The 24,134-nt window shown below is 33.3% G+C and overlaps 1 protein-coding gene across 1 annotated transcript in view; it reads right to left on the reverse strand.

Annotated features, from left to right (window-relative positions):
- Positions 1-2,425: 2,425 nt before the first annotated feature.
- The window catches only part of LOC118189519 (uncharacterized), a 112,017-nt gene continuing 90,308 nt past the window's right edge, over positions 2,426-24,134 (reverse strand). The window contains exons 5-7 of the mRNA XM_035360145.2: positions 22,694-22,810; positions 18,691-18,863; positions 2,426-4,111 (exon numbers count right to left, since the gene is read on the reverse strand). Coding sequence (XP_035216036.1) covers positions 3,284-4,111; positions 18,691-18,863; positions 22,694-22,810 — 1,118 coding nt within the window. The 3' untranslated portion in view covers positions 2,426-3,283. The remainder of the gene's footprint in view (positions 4,112-18,690; positions 18,864-22,693; positions 22,811-24,134) is intronic.

The raw sequence follows: 24,134 nt of genomic DNA on the forward strand, positions 1-24,134 counted from the left end.
CGGCTCTATTTCAATCAAATTCAACAAGGGTCGTGGAGCAAAATCAACCAAGGGTTATATTGCTCTATTTATTTGTCTCGCTACTAAGGCACTACACATCGAGGCAGTGAGTGATTTAACCGCTGATACATTTTTAGCTGCTTTGCGTCGCTTCAGTGCTAGACGAGGAGCTCCAAGTCACATTTACAGCCACAATGCAACAAACTTCGTTGGGGCTAATCGAAAGCTCAGCGAAATACAACGATTGTGGGCTTCACTTCCTAAGAACGAAGCCGTTGCTCATCATTTAACTCAAGCATCAATAGAATGGCACTTTATACCTCCAGCATCTCCTCATTTCGGAGGAATTTGGGAGGCCACAATTAAATCAACCAAATATCACTGTAAAAGAGTAATCGGTGAAACTCTACTTACTTTCGAAGAACTATTCAACTCTATTGGCTCAGATAGAAGCCATTTTAAATTTTCGTCCGTTATGTAGTGTAAACAATACTGACATTGATTGCATTAATATTCTCCCTCCTTCACATTTTCTTACAGGAGACGTGCTCCTATCCCCTCCTAAACTACCTCTTACTAGTCCTGCTAATATACGGAATAGGTGGGATCTCCTTCAAAAGATTCGGAAGGACTTCTGCAAATCATGGACCAAAGCCTATCTTCTCTTCAAACTAGAAAGAAATGGAAGGACACTCAGCCGAATATGAAAATTGGAGACGTCGTCCTGTTACTAGATGATGGTCATCTTCCAGGTTCTTGGCCACTAGGACAAGTGGTCGAACTTCATCATGGTGCTGACGGACTGGTTCATGTGGCCACGGTTAAGACTAAAACCTCTATTTTTAAAAGAAATATTCATAAATTAGCTCCTTTGCCCATATATCAGGGCTAATGCCTGATAGGGTGGGAGTATGTTCCGGTGCACCGGAACAGAACAACTCAACCTGACTCTTTCGCTTCTGGAACTATGCCAAAGAACATTGAATTCATTTGAACAGTCAGACTCAGATGAACGCATTCGCAAGGCAGCTGGCATACTGTCTATTTTTCACTATTTTTGTTGTGTTCTCGTATTTATAAGTTTTATATGTCATTTTCTTGTTTATACTTGTATTGTGCAATTATTTAATATAAGTTTATGTTTAAAACGAGAACGGGTATCTAGTTCATTCACATTACATCGCAACACTGAGCAAACTCCAAAAAGTAGTTACAAAGCAGTATCCGAAAGAGAAATCCACTACACAAATTTTCTTTTATGCAGTTCTTCAGATGTCCTTTTTCTCTCCTGCGTAGTCTGAATGCCCTGAAATACTAATAGTCTGAATGCCCTGAAATTTGCATATCCCAATTTATTCTTCCTTTCTTGTGATTTTTGACGTTCGTCAGATCATTCTTTCCTGGTGTTGCAATTTTAATGGCCAGTAGCGTATTTTAGAGATCCAGATAGAAATGGGTGAACAAAAGAAAGGAAGGAAAACTCAAATCACTGCGTTAAAAGTTTTATGTATGACTCTTAAATGTTATTTTTAGATAGGTAATTTACTAAAACACTCAAAAGATGTTTGCCTTAGGACTGATAGGCTTGACTATTTTGATATTACAATTGAATGCAATGAAACTTAAATGTATCTTCGTTTTGTTACATAAAATTCAATTTTCAAAGAAAATGTTCCGTTATGTTACATTTTGGTACCGAAGAGGACTTTGAATGCATTTTGAATGAAAGCGAATATTTTGAAAAGTGAATTTTGGACCAGGTTATAATTTTCATGAGTTCTGAAAGCAAACTTTAAATGACGAAGAAATTTAAAAGTTCATTAAATAAAGCATTTGACGCATTCTAGTGCGCCCAATTACAAAACTCAAAGTCCAGAGTTACGCAGTAACTTCTCGCACTGCTGTTAAAATGTTAAAGAAATAGGTATTAAATTATTATTTCCAACGACGTTTAACTGCATTAAAGCACCCTTTTTGGGACAGTCAGTTATGATATTGTATTTTGCATATGAAGTACATCTAAACTGCAGAGCTTAGAAAAGTTTATCATTTTAATGCATTTAATGAAAACATATTCAGGAAACTATTAAATGACGAGAAATTCAGGAAAATAAACAGTTATTGGTTATAAACTATTTTTGTGAATTCCTCGAACAAATATTTTAAAATACAGAGCCTAGTGAGAAACTTACGACTGGGATGATAATAGAAAACTATCACTTTCAACTATCAACCCTCATACTTCTGCCTGTTGGGCAGAAACCTTATTTGCATCACTATTAACCATTCTTGAGTCAGTAGAGGTGACTTAAATCGTAATGGTAAATGCATTTTAAAACATTCCAAGTTTTAAAGTTCTTATCAAAGAAGAACGTTCCTTGTTAGAAAATATTAAAATATGTCATGCTCAATAATTTGAAAAAGAGCCGAGAAGATAATGTTTTATTTATACACATATAAAGGAATTATTTCTACATGGACAATGTTGTTTAAAAACTGACTGACAAGATTAATATTTTTTTTGCTTGCTCAGTTACATGAAGTGAAAATTTAATGATTATATCTGGAAATTAATGAATTAAAATCTCTATGAGGGATATAATGGACATTTTTCATTCCTGAGCTGTAATAAATAAAACCGATCGATAATGTATTCCTTTCACGTAACCTGCAACCACATGAACACAAAAGGATTTGGTCTTCAAATAATCACAGATATTTCAAAGGTCGTTACGAAACTTAATGGCGTTTAACTTCCAGTACGTCTGTACCGGAAAATGAGTTTTTTTTCTTTATCACATATCTATTCTTTGTACATAATACTTGCAGAGACTACATGAAAAAATAACAATTTAACTGAATTCTCCATATTTTTGCATGAATTATTTTTTATGTCTTGAATTGTTTATATTATTGGCATACTATCATTAAATAAAAATAGCAAAAACCCTAAACTCACTCATATAAGTTTTTCAAAAGCGCAGGCCAATATGGTTCAATAAATTATACATTTGTTTTCACTTACGAATTTAACTAATAATAGGGATAGTATTTCATGCTGTTTTCCTCCTTTGCCAAAGTTCGCTTCTTGTTTGTTTCTTTCTGCAGTTTAATTTCAATTCTCAACAAAAAGGTAGAGTAAAATTTCCATCACTCAAATTCAAGTCGCAGTTTTATAACTTCTTTTAGCGCTGAAGCTTGTACTTCAGGAAAACTCAGCATTATAAAATTCTCCGTTAATTTAAGTACGATGTCTTTAAATCTTTCTTATAAACATTTTAGCTCACCTTCCTTCTTGTTTTGATGCATCTAAGGTACTACTCTTCGCTTTTTTATATTTTGCGAATAGTTCAGGAATATCTTTAGCAATTGCTTCATCTAATTTATCCATTGGACAACCTCGGAAGTAACTGCATGTTGAAGCTAGAGGTTTGAAATCATAAAGAGAATGGAGCTTGAAAAACTCCTTGTAAGCGACTGGGTCAGGAAGATCATAGCGACTTACATTTGTCATGCTGCCGATACCATCAAATATGTTATATTCTCGAGGATTCTCTGTGATTAATTTTGCAACATTTTTCTTACTACTGAAAATTGATTTATGTCTGTAATATGTGGCTAAATAACAGTCCACCATTTTGGCATGGTTTCGAACTCGCACGGCGTGCCTCCTGGCATATAAAATTCTGTTTTCAACTTTTTTGTCCAGTGTATCTTTCATGTCATACAGAAAATTTTTCTCCTGGTCTGCTAGAAACTTAGCAGGCGCTGACGGATGGAAGGGTTTCGTCGTTAAAGAGACGGCATAGATAATGGGAGCTTCAGTGCTGCTCATCAAAGGAGATAAATTCCAAAAGAGTTGTCCGACCACACGCATTAAATCACTACGTCTGATAGTGTCTGCTTTATTGAGGATGAAGCGGACGTCCCGTCCTTTAAGTTGATCAATCACAGATCCGAGTTCACCACCAATGTCGACTTTTGTAGGATCAAGAACTACATAAATAGCGTCCGCACGGTCGATGAACCATTGGAAAGCGTCATTGAAAGGATAACCTCTTTCAGTATTTTTCCGATTCTCCAGTATTCCAGGAGTATCAACTATAGTCACCTTTAAAAGAAAAATGCAAAATAAGAGGTTATTCAGAATAAAGTTGTATGAAATTCTTGAAAAGAGGACTTTTTAATTAATTAATAATTAAACTTCTAATAAATTAAGTAATTAAGTTTCTTAATATTTCTTGCAATTTTCTTTCGGGTTCTATGTATGACACAGCATGTAGAACCCGCATGAATTTCTCTGTCCGCAGTTTCATTTAAAATTTGATAACGATGATTCCAACCTTTTTATTTATATTCTCTCAGCATTAGTATCTCTAAGGATAATAATTTCTCTTCATTTTTCTGTTTCCGAATTTTATGGTATAATTCTTTTTATAGATAAACTTATATGTATATATATGAAAGTAGAAAGATAATATGAACAAGGGAGACCTTAGGGGCTTTTATGCGATAACTTATTAGTTGTTTCTATATGATGTAACTATTTTACACAAGAAGTACAGTGTCAAATGTACATTTTAGCAATAACTTTTTAACATTCCTCTTCTTTGCAAATATATGTATGTATAATTCGAGAAATTTCAAATTTAGATGATATAAATTAATAAAGCCAGTCAGTATGTTGTGATATCAAGTAACAAATAAAAAGATAATAATTAAATCAAAATTATATCTCGAAAGTTCGGCAAATCTCTAACAGGAAAAGCACAAATCAAAATTAAAACAAAAACACAAATTTTCAGAACTGAAACAAAATCAATTCAATATAATTAATAAAATTGATATATATGTGGGATTTTAAATCCATAATTTTAAATCCTTAATAGTTTTCTTCGCGCGCTGTCTAAATTTTAGCTGTTAGCACGAGTGAAATTGATAGAACTCTCGCCACTTTGTTTTATGAGAAGAGATATAAGATGTTGTTTTATAGATGTAAGATGATATAGATATTGTATTAATAGATGAACGGTCTTATAGATGTATTAATGTTTTATTAAATGTGTTTTGTTTGAATATGAATTGTGATTTTGAAACTAAAGAACCCACAAAATTGGTGTCAGAAGTGGGATCAAATTACAAACAACGAATAGAGGAATATGAAGCAATATTGGATGATAGAAGAAATATTTCTGTTAATAGTGAAATCGATGCATCAACTGCTCGAATTTTCAAAGACTCTTATTTTGCTGCTATTGATAAAGTTCATGAGCTAAAACGAAATATTAGTAAGTCATCAGTTCAATTTCCATTTTCACAGTTTTCAAATGCGTATATAAATTTTAATGATATTGAAAGCTTGATTTCTAAATTTGATGGTAATCCGTATAATTCGGTTCACAAATTTATTGAAAACTTTGAGGATGTATCTAATTTGTTAAAACTAAATGAATTGCAGAAATTGATATTCGCCAAAAGATCTTTAACTGGTAAAGCAAAATTATTTATTGAAAGTGAAATGAAAATTAATTCGTGAAATGCAGATAAGGCTTTATTAGTGAATGAATATGGTGTTCAGTATAACTCTGCTCAGTTACACGAATTATTATCAAAACGTAAAATGCAGGAAAAAGAATCCCTTTATGAATGTTTTTTGGTAATTAAAAATCTGTGTTCCAAAGGTAATATTGAAAACGCCGCTTTATTTGAATATGTTATTAATGATTTAGTAGCTATCAAAAGAAGGCAATTTAAACCAAACCTTAAGATAAAATCAAAGTATTTAGGCTCGTCTAAGATTGTCAAAATAAAGAATAATGACTCCTGTGACGTTGTAAAAGAAGATCAGGAAGGACCCATTAAAACAACTGCATGCACTGAATACATAAAACCATGGACTTAAGTAGAAGATGCATAAAATAATACTGATTATGACATTTAAACCTGGCGTGACAGAACTGATAATCGAACTGTGATTTTTCACCTAATAATGACTTTTATTTCAGTTAATGCTATTTTTAAGATGCAATGAAGTTTACCAAAAATGTTAAAGATTGAAGATATTTTTCGATTTATATGAAATTTTCTGAAAAGTAGAAGGGACTGTTGACGATATTATAGTTGCAAAGATGAAGGACAATTAAGATGTTTCCTTTCAATATTGTTCTTAGCACACAGTCTTCCTCTCTCCCTTCGTATTTCTTTTCAGGTTTCGGCTTATTCATGGTGATGGTTCTTTTACCGAAGAGAACGATGATGTAAGATGACCAATGATTTATGATGACAAGAGTAGAAATGTCGTCGAGGTCGACGCATAGCAGGAAGGCCGAATGTGGGATTTTAAATCCATAATTTTAAATCCTTAATAGTTTTCCTCGCGCGCTGTCTAAATTTTAGCTGTTAGCAAGAGTGAAATTCATAGAACTCTCGCCACTTTGTTTTATGAGAAGAGATATAAGATGTTGTTTTATAGATGTAAGATGATATAGATATTGTATTAATAGATGAACGGTCTTATAGATGTATTACTGTTTTATTAAATGTGTTTTGTTTGAATATGAATTGTGATTTTGAAACTAAAGAACACACATATATATACATATATATACATAAATGTTGAATATTCCTAGGTCTTTCCCTAGGAGCAGCCGCAGAATTTTCAACAGACACGTTTTCTAATTACAACCAGAGGATTTTTAGTAACGAAAATATATTAATAAATAAATAAAAAATTTAAAGAAAAAACAATTAATGACATTTAAAGGAAATGCCAATTAAGATAATTTAGTTAAAATTAAATTTATTAAGTGCAGCGCAGTAAATTGTTTAGAAATTTTTTAATCTAATTAATCATTAAACCGTAACTTGCCCCGGTGTGCCCTCAAATATATATGATATATATATATATATATTCTAAATTAAATTAGAAGTAAATTAAAAAGGCCTATGACTTGCGCTAAAACTGTAAAGTAATAAACCAATAATTCCTAATAATTTATAATAAGAAAATTTTCCATATACCATCTCGAAGGAACAGAAATTCAATCTAAAACCGTGAACTAGGAAAACAAATTTTTTTAGTCAGTATTTTAATTAGTATTTGAAATTAGTATTTTCTAAACCTCCTTTGCTTTAAAAACATAAAAACCTGTTAAGAAAATTTTTAATCACAAAAATATCAAAATTAAAAGTAAAAATTGTCATTGATCGCAGATTAATCGACTTATCAAGGGGAATAAACCAATCTACCCTCAGTTAACAATAACTAAATTAAAAGAGAGTGTTTCGTCTTACTTCCAAGTAAGCATAAAATGTTTTTCTATATCCAAATCATAAGTCACAAAATAATACTCAATCAAAATAAAGACATTAGTTCATTTAAGCTGAAAGAATCCTGTTAAAAAATAAATAGCAAATAATCTTTAAAATTAAAGTTGCTCACTAAGAATAAACGGGATGCTCACTTTAGAAGATATATCCCTGACATCCTCAATTTCAAACTCAAATAAGTAAAAACAAAAGTATTATTAAAACATTAAAAAGTAATTTAAAATCTTAAGAAGATAAAAAATGATAGAATCCTTAAAATTTAAAATTAATTCCGTTTAGACATTCAAAATCATAGCTGTTAATATCCTATATATGTAATCATTTTTAATTAAATTTAACTAATATTTGTTTAGGCCATTGCTCTTAATTTACCTAATGGTAACCTATACTTTTTGTTATTTTTTATACTTATTTATATGTTTAGCACATGGCTTTCGATTTACCCGATGATAATTCAGGTTTCTTACTCAAAATTTAATTAGTTATATAACAGAATTTTTTTGATTTATTCTCGCTTCTTACTCCAAAATTCTTTTTATTATCGTTTTATCGTTTTAAGATGTTTATAATCTTTATTTTGGGATCACTTCGGACCGGGTTATTTCTTGACGATTAATTAGAATAAAAAAACTACTTTGTTACGCTTTTAGAGCAATTTATTTTAACTAAATTATCTTAATTAGCATTTTCTTTTAATTTCATTAGCTGGCCTTTTAATTAAAAAAATTTTTAAATATTTTCATTACTAAGAAATGTCTTAATATAACTCAGAAACGGGTCTCTATTGAAAATTCTTGGGTTGAATCCTTGAAAAAGACCAAGGAATTTTTAAAAATTTTTCAAAAATATTTTTTATCAGTTTTATTAATTTTATTGAATTGTTCTTGCTTCAGTTTTTAAATACTTGTGTTTTTGTTTTAATTCTGAGACCTGTTATAGGTTTGCCCATCTTTCGTGATATAAGTTTTATTTAAATATTATATATATATTGATTATATTATGTCTTAATATACATTTAGTAGAAGTATCAAAAAAGAGGGAACCCGTATGTAGGAACTTTAATTCCGAAAATTGTGTTTTAAAGTAACTTGAACGTAAATTATGAAAAAACGTTTTACGGGGACTTGAATTTAAATCATGAATAGCAAAATTTCAAACTTTGAAAAAGAAACTAAAAATTAAAAACAAGTAATTATCGCTATTGATCGGAAATTAGTGAAGCTAACAAAACGTTAACTTGACAAATTTAGTCTTTATTTCCACGCCTATAAAATCATCTCAATAGATATTTATCCAGTCATAATGAAATCCAATACATTTATATGATTCTATGATTCAATCATAATGAAATATGATAAATTCTTATACACATTTTTTCTAAAAAAAGGAAAGACGCAGGCATTTTACAGAAGCGAATCGAGGAGATATTAGCAAGGTAGAAGCTAGCAGAATAATAATGACGTAACTAGCTCGCCAGAGGTATTTATATCAAAGTAGGTGCGATTCTAGTGACAAGCTATAATTGGTTAATATTAGTTTTAGTTGCCCTTTTCTAGTAACGTTACTTAACGTAGAAAAATCTCGAACTTTTTGTCTCGAACATATTATAAATACATTGTAGTTTTTGAGAAATTATAATGTATACAGAAGTGGTTAAATAGATAAAGACTGCTAAATTCATGGCTCGACTCTCCAAGAGCGGCTTTTGATAGTTTGCCATTTTGAAACAAACACGTAAACCTGAAGAAATTTTGCATGAAAGCTCCTTTCCTTGGGAAGCTAGCTCTTGAATGGTTTCATAAATGAATCGTTCTAGCGAAAACTGAGTCATTACCAAATGACAAGTTTTACAGACATAAAAAAATAACTTATAAGGATGCTATGTGCTTCAATGAAACAAAGCATGAAGTAATGTCTCTATAACATTTGTAAATAATTCAAGTTTACAAGCATTCTTTCATATGGTGTCAGCAAAGGAAAGGCTTACCGCCGTACTTGCTGCAGTACGGAAGGTTTTTTCCTAAGGGCATGATTTTTATTTAGACTAATATCATTGTGCTGAAATCGTCGTTTTAAGGTGTACTATACCTTTCAGATGAATTCGAGATTAATTTAGATGTCTTTCAGAAGGGACGTATAGGACTGTATGGAAGCGGATGATCATTTCGTCATACCGTGCGCTATCGGGTCTTACTGATGCACACGGTATTTGATTCAGGTAGGCGCGCGCTCATAACATTTCTTCACAGACAGCAATGAGGAAAGACAAAAGGATTACGTGACATGCTGAATCGCGTCATTTGCCATGATTGCGGACATTGAGTAAGCAATAATCTCCTTGCAGCATCCTGTGAGCATACGCTACTTGCCTCTAGATTGTAGAAATGCAGACCGTTACGAAGACTGCCCGTGATACCACAGCAGATTCGCCACTGACTGCATTGGTTCTCAGAGACAGCATAATGGAACCATGCTGAATGATAGCGGGTAGTCTTTGGTGATGAGTCTTGATTTTGTGTTCGTTTACGCGTGTATAAGCAATATATTCAGCTCTAAGATAAACGCCTTATCATGAGGATATGTCCAGAAGGATGAGTTTTATTGTATGGGGTGAGATTTCATAAGTGCTGGACCACCGCTGGCCTTCATCACGTGAAATTTGTCATCTCAATGTTACGATGATGAGATTCTTCTGTCAGTTGCCCTGCCGTTTGGCAATTTCTTCAGACTTTATTCATACACTGTAAAGTTTGTCCTGATACTACTGACCTATCTAGAGCTTGCCTAGCAATCATAGACACTCTGCCGTGGTCATCCGAATCGCCAGACGTATCATCTGTTGGAGCTGTAAGCCTTTATGTCAAGGTTCGACCGCTACAAAGACGTGAGAACAACAAGACAAAATCTGATCTATATGGGATAAGCTAACGCAGGATTACATCAGGAACCTCTAAGTTTCCATGCCGCAACGTGTGATAGAATGCATTAGAAATAATAGCAGCCTAACCTACTATTGAGAGTTATAACATTTTTAAAAACTGTGAGATAAGTATTTATCATAACACTATTTTTTTTAATAATTTGTTGCTGTTGTTTTTAACATTTTTCACATATTTCATTGCAACACTTTCTCCTGGGAGCAACGCTTTCTTTTTTGTGTCAATGAGAGTATATTAATATAATTTCTTCTATTACAAATAATAATTTATAATAATTTCCACGCTTAAAGGCATGTGCGCAAAAAAATTCTGTTTAAAATTCATTCTACATTCATAATGCATTTTAAGGCTTTTGGATGTCTCGGATAAATAAAAGCAGTCTTTAGAAAAGTGTAACACTGATTGATCAAAAATACATAACAGCATTTTATGAAATCTCATGCTCCCTTAGAAAGTTCATGAACTACGCATCGTTTGCGAAGAACGTGTTACAGGCTTAATATAAAAGATGTTGAGAAGAGAAAAACTTTGCATCTGTAATAGGAAAATTCCGTTACCCAATAATATTGCATTCAGACGAATTTAAATAATTAGGAAGAAGCAGAAGAGAAGCTTTTTGGAATACATATGAAATATTTCGTATTATTAATTCAGTTAGATCAGCAGCACGAAATTTTCTTACCGTGAATGTATTGGTATCAGGCATTGAAAATGATGCCTTATAGTAAAATGGTGCAAATTTTTGCAAAATCATACATTTTTAGATTTTTCGGTTCGCATTGGTTAAAATGATACTTATTTAATTTAATACTTAAGCTTAAGTAATACGAATACGCTTCGTAAAACGAAAGCTTAAGTATAATATTGCTTTTTTTCTTTTGGAGCTGTTTTCTAACTGTTTAGCATTGTATGTATATTTTATTTTCGAATTTTGAGATTAATATTGTAGTCTTAATTTTCACATTATAAGGAATTATACCGTTTTCTTATGTGTGCTTTAATGGTGTAAGTGTCTAGTTAAATCTAGTACGCAAGTGGGAGATCTTTCCCGAGAACTTAATGCTGTTTATTTAATAAATCACGGTAAAGCAGGCAAGAACTAGCTGTCTAAGGGTTAGAAACATACTCTTGGAGGACTTTCTAAGGTAAACTGGCTCGTAATTACGTTAAAAAATGAAAAAATAAAAAATAAAATTTAACAACGCCCATGCAATTAGCCGTCAAGCTATCAGGTTTCAGTAATCTTGCTCACATTATAAGGTATTTCTCCCGCCTTCTTGGCATGCCTTCGTGGTGTGATGCTCTGCACACTGGGCGCGTATTCCAGAGGTTCATGGTTCGATTCCCGGCGAAGACGTTGCTCATTTTTCATTTTGACTGCTTCCAAAAATACCTTATGTCACAACAACATGACCACTGATCGTTTCCTTAAACATTTCGATATATTAGTAGTCTTCATGACTACTGCTTTTGTAAGCGAGTAGGGAAAATTGCATTGCAAAGTATATTTCTTCTCATAGAAAACACAAAAGGACAAGAATATTTGATATCACTTGGATTAGAAGATGGTAATTTTATACCAATAATTTTATCTGTGGTACATGATATACTACATTTTCTGCAACGTAATACAATATTACAAAATTTTATTCTGGGATATATACTTTTTGTGTACAATATTTCACAAAAGCAAATGCGTATTGTTGTCTATACGACATTTCACAGAGCTCAGATCAAGAAATTCCTTTATACCGGCAATTTTAATAGCACCGAGAAATGTGAGAACTCAGAAGTTTGGGATAATGCTTAGGTTAACTTAGGTTATTTGAGTATTGCAAAGCATAGGAGAACTATCTGTCTGAGAAGAGGGATAAATTTCGTGGAAGATTTTCAATGGGAAACTGGCTCATATTCACGTTACACATGGGGGAAAACTACGAAAACTAACCGTGTAGCCAGTTTGTTCGCTTCGGATCGGACCCGGGTCGAAGGCCCAGTATTTAGCTCTCTTAACCCCTGGCTTTCCGTGGGGGCTTTGGGATAATGGTATAAGTTGGTTTCGTTAAACAATCTTTAAATTAGTTTTGAAAAAAGATGTTAAATTATTTTATGTTTTACTGAGAAAGCTGTTAATACAGAATTTAGCTATGTTTAAATGTTGTTACTCAAACACTGTGCAAGTGGACAAGTCTCAATTGGTTTTAGATTTTCGTGTGGCAGTATGAACTACAAGGGAAGAATACCGCTGCACTCAGAAATATATGAATTATTCTTTTCGCCCAAAAATGATAAAAAGGCATTTTTTTATAATATGGAAAAGGCCATTAAAATTGCTCGCACGTTCGATCTCTAGAGAGCATTTTGAGAATTGATTTTTCAATAATGCGTCTGTAACATATCTCATGTTAACTAAACAGTTATTAGAATTTTGATCTTTACTATAACTTCTTCTTTCCATATTCCTCACCAGAATGCAAATTAGCTTTGACTATAATTAGGTTGAGGATTTTTAGCCTTAGAAGCACAAAGCTTCTGGCACTCGAGTCTACTGCTAGTTTTTCGCAGGTCTATTTGAATGTGATATTCCGGCTTTGGCATTTTCGCCAGCCGATTGCTTTGAAATTACGTGTTGGTAAAATAACTGAGCAAACTTGCTTTTTATTCTATTGATTGTCTTAGACTATGTTAGACCCGCGTTTGAATTTAACTGCCTGTTACTGCTTAATTTGAATAGCCGCAAGTGATGGTTTGTCTGTAGCACAAGTTGTGGCTTTCATGTTAAACATTCGACTAAAATTAAAAAAAAAAAAAATGCATTTTAAACATTCTTCAATATTTTGTGACAATTTAAGGCGCGACGATAATTTGTTGTCTTATCTAGTAAGGTCTGCAGGACTTAAGGCCGGTTTATACTTCTTCGAGTGAGCCCCGAGTGACATTCGGCGAGCCCCTTGTCCGAGCGTCTCGAACCTGTACGGATCTGCACTCTGATAGATTGCTTATACCAATCAGAGCGGACTGACAACTCGTCTCCGTTTGTTTTCAAAATAGGTAATGACGTGCAAGTTGCTGTGCTTGAAGTTTGCCAAGTAGTTTCCAATGAATTAATTTCTGCTCTAGTGAGCACAGGAAAAAAAAAAAAAAAAAAACGAAGGAAAGGAAATCAAAACGTGACTGCGTATCTCGCCGTGATGAATCTGGAGCATTAATTCAGCTTTTAAATGAACTTCGGAGCGAGGATATCCAAATTTACAGAAACTTCATCAGAATGGGTGAAGGATAATTTGAAACTTTATTGGAAATGGTCACTCCACTTATTAAAAAAAAAAAAGTTCTTTCCAGATGCTCTGCCAGCAAAATTTAAAGGCAGATAGCGTTTCGGTTTCTGGCGACGAGTGACTCCTACAGTTCTTTGAAATATTTAGAGTGCCAAAATGCACAATCAGTATATTTATTACAAAAGTGTTCGAGACCATTTTCTGTGTATGAGACTGAGCGAAAATTACTAATCTTTTGCTTGAGCTCTCCAACATCCTTAAATTTTAACATGTTAATAATAGCTTCATATGCCTTCTGTTGGCGATTTTATTTTAATAATTCCGACTGATCGTTTATAAATAAAATCTAATTTGTGGTTCAAATAAAAAGGAAAGTCTACAAAACAAAATTTCAAAATTTTAGATTATGTTTTATTAGAAGTAATTGGCCATGAGTAGAAACTAGTTTTTCGAAATTTATATTAACAAAATAAAATAAATAAATGTTTGCCCTTTCACTTATTTTTTTTAATTGAAAACTGTATTTTATTGGGTAGTTGAATAACATGTAATTTAATTGCTTTTTGATTAAAGAAAATTCAGAAATAAATATGTTTCTAATAAATATTTTGAATCTAATACCCTAACTTAATTTTCTCCTATGTTTTTCTACAATATCAAAAACCTAAATTCATTCTGATCAGTAGTTATATCTACGTTATATTTAGGTATTAGGAAACAATGGTCGTAATATTCAGGTAGTGAAATATCCCATAATACTTCACAAGATGCATATGCATAAAAAATGTAATAGTTATTATAGATTATCGCTCTATTTCGGCAATGGGCACGAACGTCTCTGCGAATACTGTTCGGAGTTACTGCCGGAATAGATTTTTCAACTGGTTCAAAGTAGAAACGGACTCGCTGACTCATCTCCCCTACGCTTCTATTCGGACAAAGTGAGCGTTTACATTGTCAAAGTAGTCGTAGAGAAGGGGCTCGCTGCGGGTGGCTCGGACAAGTGTAAATTGGCCTTTAACTTCAGTTCCTAGATGGAACAGCAACTCTACAAGGTCTTTTCAGGCGTCCGCGGAACTGCTCAACGCTCGCAAATTTGAAAGAGTCGGAATTCTTGTATCTAGCTCACAGCAGCTCTTTTGCCTAACGGTAGGAGATTCCGTTTCCATGTCACGATCTCAAGTTCTGTCCCTTAAGCTAACGCGGCATCTCGTACCGTACTTAGGATTCGACCCTTAGATATTCCACGAGCAAGCCTCCGCTAAAAACACCAAAGCGTCGAACAGCTGCGAGCCATAAATCACCATGGTCTCGCCGCCGCCACACATTAAAAGACTTTTTTTTTTAATCTGCGTTTTAGGAGCTGTTACAGTTTACCCTCAATTACCCTGGTTGCTGGATGTAAAATTAATAGATTAAAATTGTTGTATGAGTTTATTTGAGTGGTGCAGTGTCTTTGAACCAAACTTTTAATAGACTGATGTTAATGAAAAAGAAATTTTAAATTAATTTTAATCGAGAATTTATAAAATTCAGACTGATAAAAATAATTGGATTAAAAGTATTGCTACAGATTTAGAACTTAAGGTTGTAATATGATTTCTTTTGTTTTAATCTGATTAATCACGTGCCTGTGTCATGTTTCAAGCGCAGTTGTTACTATGCATGAAATAATTCAATTCAACTGAATTTTTCTCTTCATTACAAATAAATTACCTCTCTTCATAAAATTGAAGTACTGCCAAAGCATAACATCATTAAAATTTTATGTGATATTCTTATCTGCTAATTTTATATTAATATTACGAAAGTTACTATTTGCTGAAACTGAAAATAATAATAATAATAATAATAATAATAACAATAATAATAATAATTCATTTAAATTCACATTCTGAAAATTCATTTAAATCCCTCTCAAATTTACTTAAATGAATATTGTGTGTATTGATAGTGTGTGTGTATTTAATTATGGCAAAGCTCACTAGGGCTATCTGCCTAAGGGGAGGGATGCCTTCGTGGAGGACTTTCTAAGGGAAACTGGCTCGTATACACGTTACACATGGGGAAAACCACGAAAACACCCATGCAGCCAACCCGTTCGCGGGATTCGAACCTCGGACCGAACTACCAGTGTTCAGCGACTTTACCGCTCGGCCGCTGGTGGGCTTAAATGAATATTGAAGTTGAATTTTGGAAGTTGTGTCAATTATAACTTCTTTTGTAAATGATGTCAAATTCTGGATATAAATTTATTAGCCTTAATTCTAATAAGCTAAGAATGTTGCAGAATAGCTTTAAAGATTTTTTCTGATTTATTTACAAACACTGAGTCCTAATATGACTTCATGGATTTATTTATGAACTTTTTTATTAAATATTTTTACAGTTTATTTATTAATCTTTTGCATTACTATGGTTCTGCGGCAAGTTGGGGCTACCTTTTCGAGATCAAAGCGATAAAAAATAAAGAGCGATGACAAGACATTTTCGGCACAAAAAATCAAAACTCTTACAAACATTAAGAAACAATCAAAATTTTACTTCATAAAGCAGCTTGTTCAAATGAGATCATATTAATTGACTGACTGTAATTTAAAGTCGCATTATAATTATATATATTAAGAGATGGTACAGTTTTCAGGTTGTAAAACGCGTAAAACAGTATTTAATTTATTTCAGCTACAGTGGAACCTCCTGTAAGGAACCCTTCCAAACAAATAAACACCTCTATCTAAGTGACAGTTATCTTTCTCTGGTCCCTTTGAATAGGAACTCGAACGTGTTTCCCTGTTATTAAGGGACACTGAAAATAGGTTTAAAAAATAAGATAGAATTACAGAAATAAATAAAAATAGAAATTCTCTTTAGTAATCTTTTGAGGTTTAAAGCAAATTTCTGCTCAGAGAAAGATATTTTCCTGTCAAGGGAAAAATAAAATGAAAAGGTTCTCCCTCTCTTTTGAAAACTGCTTTTCAGTTAGAAAAAGGGGACCATTGTGAAAAAGCGAAATGTGGTGCTATCAAAAGGTTATCACATCCATAGAATTCAAAATCCAGTTATTCTTGCTACAGTTCTCAGGGGGGGGAGAAAGCAAGTATCTTGGGTTGTCTTACCGCTAGTTGTAATCCAATACAAGAGAGGACTAATGGGAAAGAAAATGTCATGAGATGACTGGATTATCTGCCTAGACAAAGGGATCTCGCAATGTGAATAGAGTGATCTTAGTTCTTGCTAGAGCTGGGGAGGAAAAGAATAGTTTTGCATCTGTGTATTATTTGTTACATAAGTTACTTAGCATGGCTTCAAATAGGAAAAGATTAAAATTAAAACAAAAAGTTCATATAATTCAGAAACTCAAAAGCTTAGTTTGAGGGATTTAGGGCAGAAATTTGAAGTAAGTGCAAACCAAGTAAGTCACGCACTAAATGGTAGAGATGAAATAAAACTACTATGGGTTACTTTGGACATTTCAATGCTGTAAAACGTATAGAAACTGAAGCATGTGAAATTGATACATCAGTGTTTTGACTGGATTTGTTTTGTAAGAGCAAACAATATTCCTATAAGTGGAGTATTATTCCAAGAAAAGGCAAAATAAGTTGCAGAAAGTCTGGGACTACATAACTTCAGAGCATCAAATGGTTGGCTAGAAAAATTTAAGCAAAGACCTAACATTACTTTTAAAGACTATTTGTGGTGAAGAAAAGTCAGTAGATGTGCAGCATGTAACAGATTAGATAAAAAAAGCTAAATGAAATTTGTGAAGGATATGAGGCTAAGAAAATCTACTATGCAGATGAAACTGGATCATTTTACCATCGGTATCAGAATAAAAAATTATGGATGACGCAAAGCATAATGTTAGAATGGTTCACTGTTCTTAATAAATCAATGTGCCCAAAAAAAAAAAAAAAAAAAAAAAAAAAGGAAGATTCTGCTATTTCTTGACAATTCGCCAGCTTACCCTTCAAATGTAAAACTGAAATCTGTGAAATTACTGTTTTTTTCCACTTAATGCTACATCAGTATTGTAGCCGTTGGACCAAGTTGTAATTAGAAGCTTCAAGGTTCATTACCGAAAACTGTTTTTATGGCATGTTCTTTGTCAAGTTGCTTGCAGAATCAGCGATCAGCTTGTAAAACGTGTTAATGTATTGAACGCCATTAAGTGCATAATAAAGTCTGCTAAATCCGAATCACAAAGTTGTGTTCAGTACTGTTTGAAGAAAGCTGACGAAATTCCAATTTCGAGTGCCTTCAGCGAAAATACTACTGATGAAAATGAATTGTTTGAACTTGTCAAAATCAATGGCAGTGTTCAAATACAAGAGTATTTAGAAATGGATGAACACTTGTATACTGAAGACACCAATGACGACATAAAATCTTTTATTTCAACTGCAGTTGATGATGTGAGTCTTAATAAAAATAGCTTAGAAAGCAATGAGGAAGACGAAGAAAGCCAGATGAAAAGCGTGACATAAAAAAACTATACAGATGAAAAGCTAGATGAAGAGTGTGACATAAAAAATCTATACTTAAAATACATCTCGCAATTAAAACAATTCATGATTACTTTTGGTGACAGTATAGGACTTAAGATCATCAGTGACTTTAATATCCACATGAAAAAAAGTGCTTGTGATTCAAAGACTTTCAAACATATCCATGTAACGTATTATTTCAATAAATTTATGTAAGTACAAAACTCTATTGTGCATTTCATACATTTTTGAAATAATTAAACTTTTTTAATTAAGAATTTTCATTTTCAGTTATTTCAAATTTAAATAAATACCTCTGTTACTTAATTATATATAATTTATTTAAAGCTTGATAGAAGCTGAATTTCTAATTAAATTACATAATTTTAGTATGTGCCCTCTGAAGAAGAGACAAAGTATCTGATCCGGCAGGAGGTACTACTGTATATTTAAGCAACTAAAATCATTAAATTTTACAACTGAAATGCAAATTTAAATGCACTGCATGTACGAGTAGTAACATAAGAAAAATATTATCAGTAGAATTTCTTGCATAGAAGCTTTTTAATAACTGCATCATATCTCACTGATATCACTAGCGTTAATTTTAGAATATTAAAAACATTTTAAAAATAGAAGGCTAAAAAATTATTTTACCTTCTTTAAGAGAGTGTGTGGTATATGAATGCTTCGAAAGTGATCAAGGAACCCTTGTCCAAATTTTTGCACTCCAGCATATCTCCAATCAGCAGCCAACTCTGTTCCACTAACAACTTGCCTTTGGTCACCGTAAGTGATCAACGTGAAGTCCACGTCCGTGATACCGGTGCCTAAAATTAATTTTTAGGATATTAAACGAAATTTTTAGCACTTAGATATCAAAAATAATTTTCAAACGTGTGGCGATAATTTTATTAAGTTACTGGAACTAATAAGTTACGGGAAACACGAAAGACTACTTTCGCAAGGCGATTTTTAGCTGAAAAATAAGTTTTTCAAAAATACTAGCTCTACTCAGTTGGAATTTTTCTCCTTTCTTACCGCATGCCTTCGCGCTGTAATTGTCAAGCACGCCCGGGTAGAAATTGGAAGGTACAGCGTTCGAGTTCGGGTGACGGCATCTATGATTTTTGTATGTTTCCATGTCCGAAGTAAACATAACGACTCTACAAGGGGCGTCCGAACTAAAAATGCAGTGGATGATAATTCGTCTCCACTAGGATATGACGACTGGTTCCCTACCTCCCCAGTTGTCCTTTAAGTGGGGAAGAATATAAAGGATTTTTCTGCTTTTTTACCTCGTCCCTTCGCGGAAGCACGTCTGACTAGCAATCGGAAAAAGCGGAGTTCAATTTCCGGCAAAGGCATTGCATATTTTTCATGTTTTCTGCTACTACATATCTAATGAGTCTACAAGTGGTGCACAACTAAAATGTGGTGGACTATATTTTGTCACCAGCTGGATTTGGCTCCTGGGTCGCTTCTTTCTAAATGAAAGAAAATAGATGGATTTTTTTCTGCTTTTTTACGACGTGCCTTCGTGTTGTAATTGGACAGCATGTCCGGCTAACTATGGAAAAGTCAGGAGTTCGAGACCCACTGCTGATTTTTCTTGCTTCCTGTTCCCAAATAAACCTGATGACTCTACTGGTTATTTACAGACAGGGAACATATCAACAGGGTTAAAAGTGCGAAAGGTACGACCGGTTTATACCTATTTCTGGCATATTTGAACTCTTGTCATACATGCTGCCATCATCTCCTTACGTATGCTTTCAGGGAAGCCTCCGTTTGCTCTCACAACTCTGGCAGATCTTGAGGTAGGATCGCAGATATTTTCTTGATATAAAGTCACAGAAAAGAAAAATAAATTAGAGTGCATAACATGAAATCATTTTTGTTACTTGCTGCAATGTGCATGTCAAGAACCTTCTTCCTATGTGGATATATGTATCTTGAAAGGTAGTTCACATTTAAAACATTTGTAAATTCTTCTGTTAACGAATGACTTCTCTACTATAACAAATGGTTCACAAATAGTTTATAATAAAGTGGTTTCATCTTTTCTTATATATATATATATATATATACGGGTCCAAGCAGGAAGCTGTAAGCTTTATTTTCATTAAAAATTTGTTCTTAAACATATATTTCGCAATTACGAAATTTTTCAAAATAAGCTACAGAATGTTTGAAAACAGTTTCAGCACTCTGATAATAATCACTTTGAAAATACAAAATCTATACTTTTATATGGTCTTTGTATAGAAAAATGCCTGCTTAGTAAAGTCGTAAGGTTAAAAAAAAAAACCCAATTATTATAATTTCGGTCTTTACTGTAACTTCTTCCTTTCCGTATTCCTCACCAGAATGCAAATCGGTTGTGAGGTTTTTGGATTTGAAAGAGGGAGTGTTTCTGGCACTTTTGCACTACGTGGTTAGTTTCTGCCTGCAATAAGTGTTGTAATTATTCGGCTTTGCGGTCTCTCACTGCCAACTCTTTAAATCAGAAGCGCCGGCAAACCTATTGAGCCAGCTTCTAGTTAAGTATTTAATTGTGTACTCTTTGGGTAGTATTCAATGTTTAATTTAAATTTACTGTTCTCTTTATTTGAATTCTTTTGAGTTATAGTTATTGCAGCTCAAGAGTTTGCTTTTATGTTACAAGTTCTGTTTAAATAAAAAGGCCGTTTACAACTTTGTTAAGATTTGGTTGTTTATCTCAGACATAGCGATAATTCGCTTCACGTCTGTTTGGGTTATAAAGTAGTAAGACTAAAGTAGTAAAAAGTAAAGTAGCGTTACCAACTCAAGTGCAATTCTATAAAATGTTCATTAAGCTTTAAAAAGTTAAATACAACAAGTTCTATACCTTTGCATTCAAAATTAATGGAACTACACACACTGGCCAATAAATTAGAAACCCAAGATCAATATTTTATTGGACCAACGTTTGCACGGATACCTGCTCTGATTCGTTTGGGCATCGTGTCTACATGCTTCTGGAGTACATTGATATCCAGAGGATATTATGCATTGGCTATGCAGCTTTTTAGATCTTGTAAATTAGATGGAAGAGGAGAGTGCTGTCGGATGCGTCTTTCCACCATATTCCAAACATTTTCTATGCGGTTTAGATCCAGGCTATGCGGTGGCCAAGGAAGGTTATTGGAAGTCAGATTCATGTTCAATGAATCAATTTTGAACACTTTTGGCACGATGTGTAGTTGCAATATCGTCCATGAAGTATCCATCGCCATCAGTGTAAAAATACAACATCTACCAGTATATCTAGGTATCTCATGGTTGTTTGTTTACCCTCGAGGATGATCAGGGCCCCATTTCCATGCCATCTGAACATCCCCATATCATGATACAACCACCAGACCCTTGCACAGTGCGAGTAAGGCAAGATGGATTCATGGTCTCATGGGATTCTCCCCAAATTTGATGTCTTCCATCAGAACAAAATAAGGTGTAGCGTGATTCATCCGACCACATCACCCTTTCCAATCCTCAGATGTCAAGTGTCTTCTTTCCCGACACCATTTCAAAAGAATTCTTGCAAATGTCAGGCAGAAATGAGTGGTTTTTTTCCACAGGCACCCGGCTATGCATTCCTATCATCTGCAATTCTCTTCACATGGTTCTAGCTGAAATCTGTTGGGAAGAGCCTTGGTTGACGATTTGTGTCAGGTGAAGGACAGTCGAGTCCCTATTCTACCGTACAATTCGTTAGAGACGACGCCGACCACTCTCTTTTAAAACTCTTCTAGAACCGCAGTTACGTCTTCTAGAGAAGGACTCTGGGTTCTGATTGCAGCTTTTGAAAAACTTTGATATGGCTGCTTTGAGATCCCAGTGAGATCTGCTGTCTTCGAAATCGAGGCTCCTGCTGAAGGGGCACTAACAATGAGCCCTTTTTCAAATCGTGAAAGATGTGTCGTTTTTCTCATTTTATTTCAGTCATCGTGAAAAGCATTCTTACACCTTACTTATACTAGCATTCTAACCACGCGTAACCAACGTTATAAAAATTTGCATACATACTTCATCCCTAGCAGGCATTCAAATGAAAATCTGAAAGGTTTCTAATTCATTGGCCAATGTATATATTAGAGAACTGGTTTATTAAGTTGCATTAATTTTCAGTGCCTGTTACTAAGATATTCTGACTAAATTTTGACAATTAATAGTTTCGCGTTGGATACATACAGCATTCTTTAGTAATTTTTTACCTGACTTCATGAACCTATTAATTACTACCATCTCTGCGCAGTGACTGGTATTGCTTCTAGATACACAAACTAGGTCATTGATGCTCAGTGCCAACTGCGATTCACGAATCATCACTGAAGAACATTCCGACCAAGCGTGAAAGGCGCAGGTACCACAGACGCATGTGGTACTCAAAAGTTTTATGTATGCATCAGCGTACAGCCATACTTGGCTTCGGTGGAGCAGTGGAAAGTGCTTTGCTTATTTAATTATTTTTCTTATATTCATAGAATTCTCAAACAAAGTCTGCATTTGAATACCGTAAATAAGTTATATTGTATTGCATGGATGATACGTGTCTATGGAAAATAGAACGGGTAAGATAAAATATTTAACCAAGAGCTTCTAAAATAATCATATTTATCATAAATTGCATAGTTACCTGTTTTCAGAGCTATAGGGGTTCTTTCGATGCCAAGAAGATAGTTAATAATAGTTGTCTTCCCCGAACTCCATGGGCCAAGGAAAAGTAGCATAGGTTTATTGAATATCTCAGCATCTTTAGAAAGTAAAAGAAAAATATTTAAGCACTTTGAAATTTTATGTGAATTTAGTTTTTGATCAAATGAAGCTGTTTCTCTAAAGACAATGGCACAAGCTTTCTTTACCAAAATCAGACCATTCAGAAATAGTCAAGAAAGTAATTTTTTGGGAATATCTGAATTTTAACATATTTGATCAAATTCTTTCAGATACTTTCCGCAATCTTATCAATCAGCATGGAAATTTTTATCTACTTGAAAAATACTTTTCTTTGCAGTAGTATAAATTGCTGCGCTTATTTATTTTTGGTTGCAGAAAATTTACTGGAATTAATTCGAAAGAAAGTCTTACTGTATTCTGTAGCATCAAACATTTTTTTCCAGAGATTTGATAGCCGTCTTCGTACCTAATTTCTTACTCCGTGTTATGAGTTTCCAAGGTCAATTTCCAAAAAACACAGAAAGGGAAAAGATTTCATAGTTTATTGAAAAGAAATAAAAAGGTAATAAATGGAAAATTTTTGGGATATTTTACGTTTTAGGACAACAGCTTTCTGTATAAATATACATATGTATTCCAGTTTGATATTTCAGTAGGAAAACAGTTAATTTCGACTGCGGTAAAAGGTTTCCTAACATAGAAATTCATCTCTTAGATTAGTTATTTAATAAAGAGAGAGTGAAATAAAATCACACAATTTAAGAACTTTTCATTGACAATACTTTAAAAAATTGGATTGTTATGAGAAATTAGAAATAAAAACAAACAAACAGAAAAATACATTTAATTTAACGGTGGACAAGTAAGCAGCGCTGGGTATTATATCTTTTTGCACAAATTTATTCGGCGTAAATTATCCTAGAATGGGAAAGATACGGGTCAAGGAGCTTGAGTGTGCTTGTGAATTATTCAGTTGTAAGTTGATTCTTATGTTTATGAGACTGTTGTATTTGTAAATCAATCTGCTCTTTTCATTTTATATATTCCTTTAAAATTCTGTACATTGCTTTACAATTCTGTATATTTCTTCTTAAAGAACTCCTGAATTTTATTTTAAATATATTCAGCTTAAGTCTCGCCTCCAGATTTTATATTTTACATTGGAGTGCTTCTTTTCGGTATAGCTTCCTTTTTTTAAATTTTATTTTATAACATTCGAGAACATATCAATTTTAGTTTTCGATCGATTTATAATGGCCTCTAGCTCCATTAAAAAAAGAGGAAACTGAACGTTAAATGAAAGAACGGCTTAAACAAGTCGGAGGTCAACGTACTCATCAAGAAGACTGTGGGTTCGATCCCCTGTCAAGCCAAACTTTTCCTCTCATTTGAGATACTGA

This window comes from Stegodyphus dumicola, chromosome X2 (assembly GCF_044657685.1).
Source record: "Stegodyphus dumicola isolate Sdum_Otavi_A_Nest chromosome X2, ASM4465768v1".
NCBI lineage: Eukaryota > Metazoa > Arthropoda > Arachnida > Araneae > Eresidae > Stegodyphus > Stegodyphus dumicola.